This window comes from Mytilus galloprovincialis, chromosome 13, assembly GCF_965363235.1.
Source record: "Mytilus galloprovincialis chromosome 13, xbMytGall1.hap1.1, whole genome shotgun sequence".
Lineage (NCBI taxonomy): Eukaryota > Metazoa > Mollusca > Bivalvia > Mytilida > Mytilidae > Mytilus > Mytilus galloprovincialis.
This window is the reverse complement of record NC_134850.1, coordinates 1,490,995-1,507,534: the sequence shown is the minus strand read 5'-3', so window position 1 is coordinate 1,507,534 and position 16,540 is coordinate 1,490,995. Positions and strand designations below refer to the sequence as shown.

General features: G+C 31.1%; 1 protein-coding gene across 3 annotated transcripts in view; it reads left to right on the top strand.

The window, feature by feature from the left end:
* LOC143056233 (solute carrier family 35 member F6-like) overlaps window positions 1-16,540 on the top strand; it is a 514,661-nt gene that overhangs the window by 4,462 nt on the left and 493,659 nt on the right. For all 3 annotated transcript variants that reach the window (XM_076229317.1, XM_076229315.1, XM_076229318.1), the window contains exons 4-5: window positions 14,337-14,507; window positions 15,436-15,546. In XM_076229317.1, the coding sequence (XP_076085432.1) occupies window positions 14,337-14,507; window positions 15,436-15,546 (282 nt within the window). The remainder of the gene's footprint in view (window positions 1-14,336; window positions 14,508-15,435; window positions 15,547-16,540) is intronic.

The following is a 16,540-nucleotide window of genomic DNA, read 5'->3' as shown; positions in this document are numbered from 1 at the left end:
TCAGATGTCATTACTCATGTTACCCTTAGAAAGATAGTCACCCTTCTTACACTGCTGAGCTAATTTTAACTTTCGGTGATCCTTTGTAAAATCTATAGTAATTTATTTAAGTTTGTGTTTTTAAATCTTTCATTCAGTCTTCTTTTGCATTTGAAATAATTGAAAGCTAAATTTGGAAGTAGATTCTTATACAAACCATATGAGTGAATTCAGGTGCTCTGCTTGTCTTCGTATTGATGATATTTTGTCATACCCTCTCCTTGTACAAACAAGTGCTAATTGATATTACACATTACCACATAATTTGTACAAGGAAATTTAATAACCGTCTATGGCCTCTTTCTCTGCTTCTATCTGGCTTCAAGGAACTTCACCAAAATGCTGTAAACATGGTAAAGAAGCTTATGAATAAAATATGTACTGCGTTTCTATTAGGTGTGATTTCTGAAGAAGCAATTTGACTCCATGAACAATAAATTAAGAAGGTATAAAAATCATAGAAGACCAAAACTAAATAGATCATTGTCCAGTTAATCAAACACCAAATTGACATTAAGACTAATGGATTTAAAAATAATTATATAAATGAGAAACAAGTGTATTTAAAACATACTTATAGAGTATAGACCAATTAACAGAACAAAGTAGAACAAAGACTATTGGACAAAAATATAAATGGCCCATATACCTGAGGACTAAACCTTAAACCGACCAGAGACTAGTAAAAACCAACCTGCATCGTAATTAAGTACAAAAAGCCCACAGAACAGTATAGTACTACAAATCGGACCAAATAAATACAATACACATACTAGTGGACAAAGTATGAAATAAGTCAGCAGGCTGTAATAACAAGACAAACTGCATATGCATAGATCACAACTTAAAGGTAGCTTGTATCAGTATATTTTCCTAGCACAAGCTAGTGCTAATTGAATACATAACACCAGCACATAACATGTACAAGGAAAATAACTGATTTCTCAACTAAAATCACAGTAAACCTGTTTTTTAAGCCTTAAATTACACTAGAGGAAAACATTGCACATAGGGATGGTATAACACAGTTACACTCAAATAGCTCTCTGCCATGACCTTAATTACATGTAAATGAATGAGTGAAATATATCATATTTACCACCAACCTTCATCGATCAAACCTTAAGCAAACTTATACGGTCGCAAAAATCAAATATTAGCAATCTTATACGGTTGCAAAAATCAAACATTTCTCCCAGCACAGACTAGTGCTAATTCAAATATCACACCAGCACACAATCAGTACTGAGAGAATTATTTGATTCATTCCTAGAAATAAAAAAAATACTTGCATGTACCATGAAGCTTGACCATCTCACATGGCTAGTGATGGATACAGAAATAATCAAATAGGGGGCCCACTTTAGTAATGCTTGAGTGATTCCCTATATAATTAACCACAAAAGGTGGGACCTAACCCTAACCCCAGGGTTACATGGATACATTTTTGTTGGCAATCATACCACATCTCCTATTTTTATATTTGGACACACAAAAAAAAATGATTTTCTTTTCCTGTATTATTTTTGAAAAAACAATAATATTGAAGAAAATGACTTACCATTATAACCATGTTAACATTTCTGTTTGTGTCAGGTTTCTGTAGTGATGTGTTGTACTACCCTCTTTCCTAGCACAGACTAGTGCTAATTCAATTAGTAAACAAGCACTAAGAAAGTTCCAGGGAAAATGGTATACCAATATCAGTACTTCTTGCAAAATTTAATAAATTTGAAAGGTGCCAGAAAAACTTAATTGAATAGACATTATTGAAAACAAATGCCCTAAAAATGTTTTCTAAATTATCGTATAGTAGAAACATCAGAAAGATTTCCTAGCACAGACTAGTGCTAATTGATATTGTTACACCAGCACATAGTAAATACTTGGAAGACTGACTGACTATAGAAATGAGATTTATGTTAAGGTATCAGGGTAGACAACTCACACATTTCTGTTCTTTTCCTATCTGTCTGTTATCATAAAATCCAGTTGTTTCCTTATCCCTCTCCTGCTAGCACAGGCTAGTGCTAATTAGATTACCGCACAAGTACATAGCATGTTCTAGGAGGAGAAACATATTATCTACAAAATTCAAGATTATTAGTACATAGTCCCAGGAAAACTAAAAGATCATTATTGTAAACATAACTTAAAAGTGTTTTCATGCTGCATGGAATCAAAAAGTAGAAACCTCAGAAAGTTTTCCTAGCACAGACTAGTGCTAATTGATATTGTTACACCAGCACATAGTAAGTACTTGGAAGACTGACTGACTATAGAAATATATAATGTATAAAGAATCAGGGTAGACAACTCTCACATTCATAGATTTCCCATAGCATGTACTAAGAGGAGAGACATACATAATATCTAGGGATACTCATCTTAGAAATAGTAGGCCCATCAGAAAGTTTTCCTAGCACAAACTAGTGTTAATTGATAGTGTTACACGAGCTCAAAGTAAATACTTAGAAGACAGACTAACCATTGAAAGAAGATGTTACGGTATCAGGGTAGACAACTCTCACATTTGGTTATTGACAACTCTCACATTAATAGATTTCCCTTTCTTTTCTAATGTGTCTGTTACAATTTAAATCTGGATGTTTTCTTACCCCTCTCCTCCTAGCACAGACTAGTGCTAATTAGATTATCACACAAGCACATAGCATGTACTAGGAGGAGAGACATACATAATATCTAGGGATACTCATCTTAGAAATAGTAAAACCATCAGAAAGTTTACCTAGCACAAACAAGTGCTCATTTATATTGGTACACCAGCACATAGTAAATACTTAGAAGACAGACTGACCATTGAAATAAGATGTTACAGTATCAGGGTAGACAACTCTCACATTCGGTTTTTTCCCGTTCTGTTTCATTTGAACTCCAGATGTTTACTTTCCCCTCTCCTGCTAGCACAGACTAGTGCTAATTAGATTATCGCACAAGCACATAGCATGTACTAAGAGGAGAGACATACATAATATCTAGGGATACTCATCTTAGAAATAGTAAATCCATCAGAAAGTTTACCTAGCACAAACAAGTGCTAATTGATATTGGTACACCAGCACATAGTAATTAATACTTAGAAGACAGACTGACCATTGAAATAAGATGTTACGGTATCAGGGTAGACAACTCTTACATTCGGTTATTTCCCATTCTGTTTCATTTGAACTCCAGGTGTTTACTTTCCCCTCTCCTGCTAGCACAGACTAGTGCTAATTAGATTATCGCACAAGCACATATCATGTACTAAGAGGAGAAGACTAATATCTTGGGATACTCCACATCTGATCATGAAAATTTAAAAAGATTATACATTGGCGGTAAAAGTGCATGTTTTCATGGAACCTAATAGTAGAAACATCAGACAGTTTTCCTAGCACAGACTAGTGCTAATTGAAATTGTTACACCAGCACATAGTAAGTACCTGGAAAACTGACTGATTTTGGAAATATAATGCATTGAGAATATTGAACATGTTGAATAGAATTTTCTTCATTTTCTCCTCATTTACAATTAATAGATAATGATTGCAATTAAAATCTGGATGGTTTCCAAAAACAAAGAAAGATATGTAAAAGGTGACACATATAAAGACTAGTGTATAACCTTTTTTCCTAGCACAGACTAGTGCTAATTGAATTAGTAAACAAGCACACAGTCAGTACCAGGAAAAATTGCATACCTCATCTTTAAAAGCAACAAGAAATTAAGAAGTAAAACAAATGTTTAAAAAAAGAAAAAGCAGTGTATATAAAATGTATATTGATAGCTTATTATCTTGTTGGTCGATTAGTAGATCACTATCTTTACTAGCACAAGCAAGTGCTAATTGAGAATATACACAAGCACATAGCATGTACTAATAAAGATATGTGATGTTGTCTGAACAAACAAATATATTATGACAAGAGTGAAGAAATTATATGTGTTGAGTGTCACACATTTCTCCTGATACACACTAGTGCTAATTTCAATTACACACAAGCACACAGTATGTACCAAGAAAAATAAGTAATAGCTTTCTAAAAATAGTGATGTTCTGATAATTTTGAATTTGAAAATTTGCCTATCAGAATCAGTGTTCGAGCAGAATATTCCTGGCTTTTCTCCTAGCACAGACTAGTGCTAATTTTAATTGCATACTAGCACAAAGCATGTCCCAGGAAAAATTGCAGAAGAAGACTTAGTAGTGAAAATCTCAATGAAGTACATGTATATATGTCATGTATTTCACTACTCTGTTGCAGGAAACATTATTAATGTTCTTTTTCCTTTTCATCTGGACCTTTTTAGATGCCATCTTTAAAAACTTGTGCCAGTCATTCTTTTCTCCTAGCACAGACTAGTGCTAATTATTACACAAGCACATAACAAGTACCAGGAAAAATAAATAATCAATAAATTCAATTCAAATGAACATGATGAAACTTATAAAGGAACAAAACAGAAAGCAACAACACAAGATCTGTACAACCATGTTATTAGTCTGTCACCATGGTTACTGTCAAAAGATCTTAAATAAGATTTTACCTTTCATCTGGACCTTTTTAGATGCCATCTTTCAAATTTGTACCAGTCATCCTTTTCTCCTAGCACAGGCTAGTGCTAATTATTACACAAGCACATAACAAGTACTAAGAAAAACAGATGACAAACAAATTCATTTGAAATAGAACAAAACTGGAGGCAACAGACCAACAACAAAATAGATGTACAACCATTTCATTAGTCTGTTACTGTCAGAAGATCTTTAAATAGATTTTACCTTTCATCTGGACCTTTTTAGATGCCATCTTTCAAATTTGCACCAGTCATCTTTTTCTCCTAGCACAGGCTAGTGCTAATTTAATTTGTTTCACAAGCACATAGCAAGTACCAAGAAAAACAGATGACATTAATATATACATTTCTAATGAAACCTTGAAAAATACAACTCAAAAACAGAAGAATAAACTAACATGTTACTAAAGTCTGATCCCTTTTCATCTGTACCTTTTTAGATGCCATCTTTCAAACTTGTTCTAGTCACCCTTTTCTCCTAGCACAGACTAGTGCTAATTATGACACAAGCACATAGCAAGTACCAGGAAAAACGGATGACAAATAAATTCTTTTAAATGAAACCTAAATAAGAATTAAATGCAACATTTACCAACAATTTAGATCTGTATTACCATGCCATTAGTTTGGAACTTTTTGAATACCATCTATACACTTGTACCATTCATCCTTTTCTCCTAGCACAAGCTAGTGCTAATTATAGATTGTTTCACAAGCACATAGTAAGTACCAGGAAAAACGAATGACAAATTAATTCATTTTACATAAAACCTTCAAAAGAACAAAACAGAGGGCAACAGCCCAACAACAAAATATAAGTCATAAGTTGGTCATTGTCAAGGATCATAAATATATTTTTCCCTCTTCATCTGGATCTTTTTAGATGACATCTTTAAAACTTGTGCCAGTCATCCTTTTCTCCTAGCACAGGCTAGTGCTAATTATTACACAAGCACATAACAAGTACCAGGAAGAATGAATGACATTGACTCAGGTTCAAAGTTCAACTTCTGATTACTGACTTTGTGGACCAGTTATGAACACGTGTCTTAATATACTACCCTTAATTATAGACTTCAGGAACATGCGATGAAAGTTTCAGTCTTTCCTCCTAGCACAGACTAGTGCTAGTTCATCATAATCAGACAAGCACATAGAAAGTTCTAGGAACAACAACAGAAATGCAAACTCCTTCCCACTCAATAGCTCAATAGGCTTAGTTTTAAAAAACTCACATACACAAACTCTTTAGATTTGAAACTTAAATATTTGAAATAAGAAGATTGTAAAAAAAACATACTGACAACCTTTTAACTTATACATATAGAGGACTGCTGATCGCACATAGAGAAAGTTTGTAATATAGTCTCGTCTTTTCTCCTAGCACAAGCTAGTGCTAATTTGAAATGTAACAAGCACAAAGCAAGTACCAAGAAAAACAACTGACATACAATTTGTTTGAAAATTCATTTTTACATTGAAGATTAGGAATTTAATTCAATTACATGTATATGTTGTGTGTTCATCTAGATATTCCATGAGTAGTAGCCAAACTTTTTTCCTAGCACAGACTAGTGCTAATTTATAATTACACACAAGCACATAGCATGTACCAGGAAAAACTACTGACAAAATTATTTGACAACATAATGTTTAACAATATAATGAAAACTGTGTAAAGCCAATCTTTTCTCTTAGCACAGACTAGTGCTAATTTGTGGACACACAAGCACATAGCAAGTACCAAGAAAAACAATTGACACTGAACTAGATTAAAAGCTAAATTAATGACATCTTAAGGAAATCTGTGAAAATCCAATATTTTCTCTTAGCACTGACTAGTGCTAATTGAGTGGACACACAGGACATAGAAAGTACCAAGAAAAATTTCTGACATAGAATTAGTTGCAAAATCTATTCAAATAACAATAAAGAAAACTGTGTAAAGCCAATCTTTTCTCTTAGCACAGACTAGTGCTAATTTGATAGACACACAAGCACATAGAAAGTACCAAGAAAAACAGTTGACATAAAACTAGATGAAAAATCTATTCAAATAACAATAAAGAAAACTGTGTAAAGCCAATCTTTTCTCTTAGCACAGACTAGTGCTAATTTGATAGACACACAAGCACATAGAAAGTACCAAGAAAAACAGTTGACATAAAACTAGATGAAAAATCTATTCAAATAACAATAAAGAAAACTGTGAAAAGTCAATCTTTTCTCTTAGCACAGACTAGTGCTAATTGAGTGGACACACAAGCACATAGCAAGTACCAAGAAAAACAATTGACATTGAACTAGATTAAAAGCTATATTAATGACACCATAAGGAAATCTCTGAAAATCCAATATTTTCTCTTAGCACAGACTAGTGCTAATTGAGTGGACACACAAGCACATAGCAAGTACCAAGAAAAACAATTGACATTGAACTAGATTAAAAGCTATATTAATGACACCACAAGGATATCTCTGAAAATCCAATCTTTTCTCTTAGCACAGACTAGTGCTAATTGAGTGGACACACAGGACATAGAAAGTACCAAGAAAAACAACTGACTAACTGATATAGAATTAGTTGAAAATTTGACACAACATCAAAAGCTGTGAAAAGTCATATTTTTTTCCTAGCACAGACAAGTGCTAGTTTCCTTAACCCACAAGCACATAGCAGGTAATAGGAAAAATAACTGACATTAATTTTGTCAGAAACATGCATATATTCATATCAGTTAGGAGAAATAGAATTGAAATGTTAGTCTTTATTGTTCATCTGTGCAGACATACGTATGTATGAAAGAAATTGGGGTAGCAGCCAAATCTGTTTTCCTAGCACAGACTAGTGCTAATTAGAAATATAACACACAAGCACATAGCAAGTACCAGGAAAAACTACTGGCTAAAATTCTGGTTTGAAACATCCATTCAAGTATTAAGTTTGAAAAAAATAAATGAATAGAATATTAAATTTCTATACAACTTGTATAGACACATAACAGGAACTGAGTAGTAGCCAATCGTTTTCCTAGCACAGACTAGTGCTAATTGATATTCCAACACAAGCACATAGCAAGTACCAGGGGAAATACTGACAAATTAATAAAAAAATATGTAGTAATATAATACCTTCAATGAAACAGAGAAACAGTCATCTTTTTTTCCTAGCACAGACTTATAGTGCTAATTTGAAATATTAGACACAAGCACATAGCAAGTACCAGGAAAAACAGCTGAATATCTGTTTGACAAAGCAACATACAGACTAATAAAATTGAGAAGGGACATGCTGAAGAGATTTATGTCTGTAGATTTTCTAACAAAATGTACCTAGAAAAATGAAAGATATTCGTTTTGCCTAGCACAAGCTAGTGCTAATTGTAGTTGTTTCATCAGCACATAGTTAGTACCAGGAAAAAGGAATTTTTAAACTCAATATTTCATTTATAGTTAGGTATTTCTGTTTAGTAGCTAAGAATGGTTGAGTTATCATAATTACAAATATAGAAGTCAGTTCTAACTCATTTTTTTCTAGATCAGTTTTATTTTTCTAGTTAAGACTGACAGATGTCCAGTGGCAAATACTTCATGAATATTTAGTTGTATAAGAGAAATAAAGAATATGTGTAGTTATTTCATTTAAAAAAAAATATTATTAGTATATGTGTCATGATTGTAAAACAAAGATTTTCCACCAGAGACAAAATGATATTAAAGTTAAAAAGTTTGTTTGTCAGATGGGGGAATGTTAAAAGATAAGATAATCAATTAAAGTCAACAAATCACTTGTGAAATTGTCATACGTTTGTCCTAGCACAAGCTAGTGCTAATCATAGATACAACAGTAACATTAGCCAGTGCCATAACAAACATTAACTGTGACCCTTGAGGAATTTCTTTTCTTTCCTTTTATGTTTCATTATAAATGAGACAGCATCCCAAAAAAAGAAAGAATAACATCGGAAAAGAAATCTAGGTCACTTGATTGTTTAATAGTATTAACTATACAATTGTAAAAGTAAATTTAAATTTCATAAGTTTCCTCATTCCTGGTGCAGATGTGTTAAAATATTGGCTTAATGTCACAGAAATTGAATCTGTATAAAATGTATTGTAGAGTGACCATTTGAGCACTTTCGTGACTTTTTTTTATTTTATTATTTTTTCTGTTAATAAATGAACTTAGATTTATTATTAACAGTTAACATAGAAAGTTTTTAACGACCTTGACTTGCATTATAGCCTTCCACTGTTGGTAAAGGCATTTCTAGTACTGATAGTTAATACTTTAAAGTTTTAATTAATGGTTCATTTCTATTGAAGCTTTTGTAAATGGTCAATTTCCACTTCCTTGTAAACACAAAATGAAATTTATTTTCCATTTTATTGAGAAAGAATTATAATTTAAATGAATGATTTGTTGTCCATTAGCAATAGCAAGGAAGTCAGCAGTGTCAGTATAACCTTCAAACTACATAAACCACACAGATTCATATTAAATTGTAACTTTATAAGAAAGGGCTAAATAGTCCATTTATTTAATTGTTTCAAAAGACATTTGAAATATAGATTCCATTCATTCCCTTTTTTAAATGCATGCAACTTACTTTTGAAAACAAATGAATTTTTTTTTAGTATCATTAACTATGTTTCAGCAGTTAAAAAGTTAAAATTCACATTCTTTTATATAAATTTTTTTTTATTAAGTTTTAAAAACCAGATTGATTGATTGATTGTTTGTTGCTTAACGTCCAGTGGCAAATGTTTCATGCATATTCAGGACAAGACAAGTTAACAATAAATACAATAAGTAGGTTGTTGTAATAGAGGCCATCTAGGATGATGGTCGGGGAAATTTGAACTGCCACTGGAAAATGAGGATATATTGGATAGGGACAGAAAAACCAGAGCAAATGACCAAATATAATGTAAAAAACCGAGTTGTCTTAATTGTTACATATATATAAGTAAAAACAACTTATCATGTAACATTGTTTCAACGTAAAAAACATAAATTAACATTGTGAAGTTTTAAATATAATTTATGATTATGTAAATTTCAATTCTTTGACTAATATTTTCTTTGTCTAATGAAGTCCTCTTTGACACATGTTTTAAAATGTTGTACTAGTAAATATATTTAATTTATGAACATATAACTTGTAGTGTTCTTGAGATATGTAGTGTTAAATTTATTTTAAATTCTTGATAATGAACATTAATTTATAGTGGACTTTAAATATTTCATTAAAAACAAAATGATTATACTATGCAATTCAAAGTGGGGTTGATAAACTTAAAAAACTAATTCAATTTAGAATATGAATATTCTTTTTAGGGGGACTTAGACTTGTTTTTTTTTTTGAAATATGAAATTAGACCTTAATATTAATTTTTAAGAGGACTCCTTAATTTGTTTAAAATATAATACTTGTGATAAGTCATAAAAAAATAATTAGTTTATCCAAGTAAAACTTTCAAAGTAAATGTCTTTACCTTAAATCTTCAATCCATCTTCCTAAGTCAGTTCAAGTATAATGATGTAGTTATAAAATACCAGATACTTTTATGACCCCTGCATTGTGTAATGCCAATTTGCAACTGACCAGTGGTCATCACCCCCACAGGTGTCTCTTACCCCTTCTGTAACTTGTATGATGTCACATCCCTACTGATGTGGAGCTAACACACTTAAGTGTCATAATGAGGGAGTTGATTAATTAGGAGATTGTCAAACAGAAATTAACATTTAGTTGTAAACACTGGTAGATTTCACTTGTGAAATATACATGCCAGTTGTGACATGTTTATGAAATTTTAAAACTTATTTCAAATTTCATGTTCAAAGAGCATTCAGAAACAAACTAAAACTTGCACTTATTTCCATTTTAATCTGATTATTTAATTAAAAAAAATATGCCATAATTTTAAGGTTTAAAAAATTCAGTTTACAGGAAAACAAATATTTGACCATCTTTAAATCTATTTTGTTTTTATTAAATTAAACTTTGAAAGGAGATTTAATAAAACCAACACTTAAACACTCTTCATAATTTTGTTTATAAATCAAAATTAATAACCTTTTTATAAAAAGAAGTTTTAAATTGTATTCTCCCTAAAAATAAAGTTTTTAAGATGATATTGAAATATTAAGTGGAGTTGTAATTTAAGCTTTTGAATTTTAAACTTTAACATCAGAATAATATAAATGAATAAATTTCTTTAAATATTTATAAGATTATAATCCACTTACTTGTTCTTCCTTGAAATCTTCAGAACAGAATACACCAAAAACTTTCACCTCTCCTTTTTATACCAATCCCCCCTTTTGGCAAGTAATGCTAACTTTTGACACCTGTTTTTAAAATTCTATTCTCAATGCCAGATTAGGATCAAAGAACAGTGCAGATTAATTAATATTTAATTTCAGTCTATACATATGAATGAAATTTACCTGTAATTAAAATATTATAATTGCTGTAAAAACACAACAGGTGTCACTTCAGGGGAAATAACTCTTGTCATGTCTTTGATGTTATTTTAAGAATACATAATTGGATTTTGATAATTTGTTTGTAATTACTAGTAATTTGTAAAGATAATCTGTGAACTTTATATTTGTTTGAATAGCTAATAATTCCTAAGGCTGTAATTCCATTGTATGTTTATTTTTGGGAATTTTTTGGAAAAAACAGTTATTTTACACAAGGATTTGTATAGTCACTATACAAATCCTTGTTTTACATGAATTTTATCTTTATCTGGTTTATTAAAAAAATATTTTAAATGCAGATTTTATACTTTCAATTTTCCTATAAAATATAAATATTTAAACATCATATTTTGAAATGAAATCATGGCAAACATGTAAAACTTACACTTATAATATACTCTCGCAGCTTGTATTTTGATTTTCAAAGAAAATTAGTTGAGCATCATATTTTGATATAAAAAGATTGCAAATTCATCTTAAAGTTGCTGCATCTGGTTAAATCATTTAATTTATGTACATTTTTTTTTATAAAATGGTTAACAGGACTTTAATTAATACTTTTTGGAATACAAATAATTGAAAAGTTTTAATAAATATATATTGTACAACTAAATAGCAGTTTAGTAGAATTTACATTCAATTTGAAATTTAAGATAATTGGTTTTAAAGGAATAATTGTTAGTTGATTAATTAACTTTCAGTGTCAAATATGTCATGCATGTTTTTTTAATACTTTGAATGTTTAAAATAAAAAGTTTTGACAGTTTTTGAGTTATGAATCTACAATACATTATGCTTTAATGTAATAAATTTCTGTTTTATTCTGTGTATTTATTTGTTGTGATCGAAAGTTATAATTGAGCTGCATCTGATAAAAATGGACTTTATGCAAGTGATTATCAATACATGTACATCTGTTGAAAAAAACTCTTTGATTTAACTTATAATTTGAAAATTAAGTTGAACAAAGAAACATTTTTTAAAGAGTTATGCCCCTAAGAATGATATATAATAATAGTTAAAAGTTATTGCTCTTGAACAGAAAAAACAAAAGATTTGGAACTTTGGGACATTGGATCTCTTAAAATGTTCTTTTTCTACATTATTTTATATCTATGTCTTAACATCAATCAGAATTAAGTGCTTAAAGTAGCAGTGACATGGTATAAATAGACTGAAATAAAGTTTATAAAAAAAATAAAAGTATATATCAAGATTGTTCGATTGGTCATTGCTTCATGCTGGTTCAGCACAAAAAAAGAGGCTATATCGCTGTGAGAAGAATGTTTGTATTACACATAAGTCTAAGATGTTGATAGTCAATTGTACTACAAAAACTCTTCAAACACTTTAAATGAATCATTTCCTGGTATAAAGAATTGTAAAGTCATAATTTAATATTTTCTTTAACTTTAATAGTGTGTTTATAGGAAAATTAAAACTGCAAGATTTACTATAATATCTGGGTCAGTAAGGCCAAATAAAATAGTACGTGTGTTTCCAAAAAAAAAAGTGAGAGTAGGTGAGTCAGGATTTCTTTTTAATTTTATGGGTTTTTATACGACCGCAAAAATTAAAAAATGTTTGGTCGTTTATTGGTGTCACGTCGTAGGTGTTGTCTTCAGCGTCGTCCGAAGACTGATGGTTTCCGGATAATAACTTTAGTATAAGTAAATAGAAATCAATAAAATTTTAATACAATGTTTATAACCAAAAAAGGAAGCTAGGTTGGGATTGATTTTGGGGGTTATGGTCCCAAAGGTTTAGGAATTAGAGGCTCAAAGGGGCCCAAAACAAGCATTTATCTAGTTTCAGGACAATAAGTCGTGTATAATAAAATTGAGAAAGGAAATGGTGAATATGTCAAAGCGACAACCACCCGACCATAGAGCAAACAACAGCCGAAGGCAACCAATGGGTCTTCAATGTAGCGAGAATTCCCGCACCCGTAGGTGTCCTTCAGCTGGCCCCTAAAATATGCATAATAGTACAGTGATAATGGATATAAGTACTTCATTTGCTCTGAAATTGTACCACAATGTTTAATACCATAAGAAAAGGGTTGGGATTTATTTTAAGGGTTATGAGGCAAACAGTCTAGGAATTAAGGGCCAAAAAGGGACCAAAAACAAGCATTTTTCTAGTTTCAGGACACTAACTTTTGTGTAACTGTATGGATCTCTCTGACATTTCAACACAAGGTGTATATAACAAAGGGAAGGCTAAGATTGAGTTTCGGGTTAATTTCCTGAACATGTAGGAATAAGGGGCCAAAAAAGGACGGTAAGGCTCAAATCATTTAGCAAATAAGGGCAAAAGTTATAGGGATAAACCCTTGTTTTTCTGGTTAAAGGACAATTTAGACAATTTAAAAGTGTACAGTAAGGGAGGTACAATTTTTCTCAAATATTTATTTTTGAGAGGATTTATATTTAACAGCATAGTGAATTGTTCGAAGCAAAAATATTTTTTTTAAGTTCATTTGACCACATTCATTCTGTGTCTGAAACTTATGCTGTTTCAACTATTTAATCACAATCCAAATTCAGAGCTGTATCCTAAACTTAAATGATGTGTCCATACTTGCCCCAACTGTTCAGGGTTCAACCTCTGCGGTCATATAAAGCTGTGCCCTGCGGAGCATCTGTTTGTTTTACATTGAGCTGATATGAGAAAAATTCTGACTATAACAGTGCCTCATGAAAAATCACAAAAAAATCTTTAGGGTAGGCTATCATCAAGACTTAACAGTAGGGTAGGTAAGGTAACTGGAACCATACATATATTTTTATTTGGCGTGAGATGTATACTGCAGCAAAAGAAGGTTTATACTAAAAATTCTTTTTTAGGAAAAACCTCCAAAATTTTAAGGAAAGTGTTAAAAAAACACATGAAAGAATGACAAGCTTCAAAAATAAGTGTAATATACAAGACTTAAAGTGTTCTACAGAATTAAAATTGCATTATTCTACTGAGAATGTTTAAAAAGCTAATTATACATGTGAAAGAAATTGCCCTACCCCCTAAAACAAAACCCACCAAACAAAACAAAACAAAATAGATCAATTATTTTTTTTATTTTTAATTTAGTTAGAATAAACAAGTATTATATAGTTAGACTCACTATACAAATCATTGGAAATTACTATATATAAAAAATATTTCCAAATTTGTTTTGGAAAATTTGACTTGTTATACAGTTTCTCTGTCTTATTTTAGGTGCTGTTATAATCTTCACTGCCCTGCTGTCGGTAGCTTTCCTCGGTAGAACCATCCGAGCACAGATGTGGATTGGTATAGTTAGTGTAATAGTTGGTTTGGCCGTTGTTGGTGTGTCGGATATTATTTTCAACACTGACAAGAACAAAGATACAAATGGAATTATTGCAGGTGAAGATTATCATTATAACATTTACATTCCTGGTGATAGGAAGTTGTTTTTGTGTTTTTTCAATAATTCTTTTTTTCCAAAATTATATTTTACTCATATGACCTTGACCTCATTTTTATTTTTCATTGGTTATTGATAAGTTTTCGTCAGTTTGTTTTATAGTTTTATCAGATACTTTAAGCAATACGTCAACTATATTGGGCAAACCTCAAAGTATTTAAGAATATGTAGGATTAAACTTAAATCGGACGAAGTATTAATGAAAAAATGTTATATTCCCAGTTAAACTGTCTAGGAATTAAGGGCCAAGTCATTTACGCACCGTTTTAGCTATTTTTAAAAGGGTATTTGGTAACCTTAGATATAGGGGCTGTTCCAACCATTGTTCCCATTCAAATGCATTTATCGTCAAAATAGAAATCCCATACTGCATAGTTTGTTATAAATTAAGACCCTGACATAAAAAAGTGAAACAATTCAAACAAGAAACTAAAGGCCTTCAATGTTTATAACAAAGTGATTTATAAAAAGCAAGAAAAACAGACAGACATGCTGTTTGGTGTGATCCAAGGCTCTGTTGAAGGCTGTACCTTGACCTATAATGGTTTACTTTTATAAATGGTTATTTGGAAGGAGAGTTGTCTCATTGGCACTCATACCACATCTTCCTATATCTATGAACCAATGACAACCTCTGAACTATAGGCTCTTGACTTTGGAGCTTCAGACCATAAAGATTGTGGTAGGGTTTAACATGTTTGTGAGTGCACAACCCTCCGCCTAACCTAGAACAATGATGTTACAGCACAATATGTTTCTCAACCTGAATTTGCATGCTATAACTGCAATTGTACATTTAAAAAAAAACAATCAATCAATCTATTTTACAGATAATTTATTTATAGAACTGTAATTTGTATTGGACAGGTGATTTATTGATTATAATGGCCCAGATTATTGTGGCTGTACAGATGGTCTACGAGGAAAGAGTTATAAACAGATTTACAATACATCCTTTGGAGGCTGTTGGCTGGGAAGGTATAAAGAATAAGAAATTTAGAAAATACGAGAAATCCTGAAAACAATTATAGTATCAAAATTATATTTTTATTAAAAATTTATCCCATCACAATTTTCTAAATGATAAAGCATCACATAAAAAATGACTACTGTTAATACACCCACCAAAAACTTCTGTGTCATTTGGTCTCTTGCAAAAATATCTATTGTCAATTTGATCATGGAAGTATTATATTGAGAGGAACTACAACGATTAATTAGCATTTATTTATAACCCGGGTAGCCCTGTAGAAAAGATATGGAAACTGTCTAATTAGTACGCTGTCGTTAATTTCTTTTGTGACTATCTGCGATGCCGCGGTCATAAATTGACCAGAGATACTTCTTATCAATCACATGGTTTTAATCGAGACAGCTTAACAATATTACCTGTCGGAAAACACCTTTACTTATTTCAATCGCGTCGGTAGACCTTTATTCGTGAACAACTTATTTAAACAAATCGACTGATGCATAAAAAATGAAAATCGGCCCAGAATTAATTATTCTACAACGATTTGAAATAGAGAGTGACATTATTTTATTAGTTTGTGGGTGAAGTTTAAATCGCGATTAAGGTGTGTTCCGGTTACCGCCGGTTAACAATAAATATATTTGATAAATATTAAAACTATGAAATTTAGAGTGATATATATGGTTAAGTTACTGGATAATCCTGGAAAGTAGAAATTTCCAGTTTATAATACAAAAATTAATCGAGCAAGTACCAATCATCAAAATACAGCAGAAGAAAACAGAGATCTAACTACGTTATATAGCTAATTATGTAATATATTTTTGTCCTTTAAAATATGTTATCACTATCTGACCAAATGAAACCGTCCAAATGATACTGGTAAATATTATTGAACAGTCGCACAAGAATTTGTATAACGTCACTATACAAATCCTTGAGTCGCAGTACTAAAAAAAAATGTCAACTAATCGGGGTTAAGCTGAACATTCGTATATA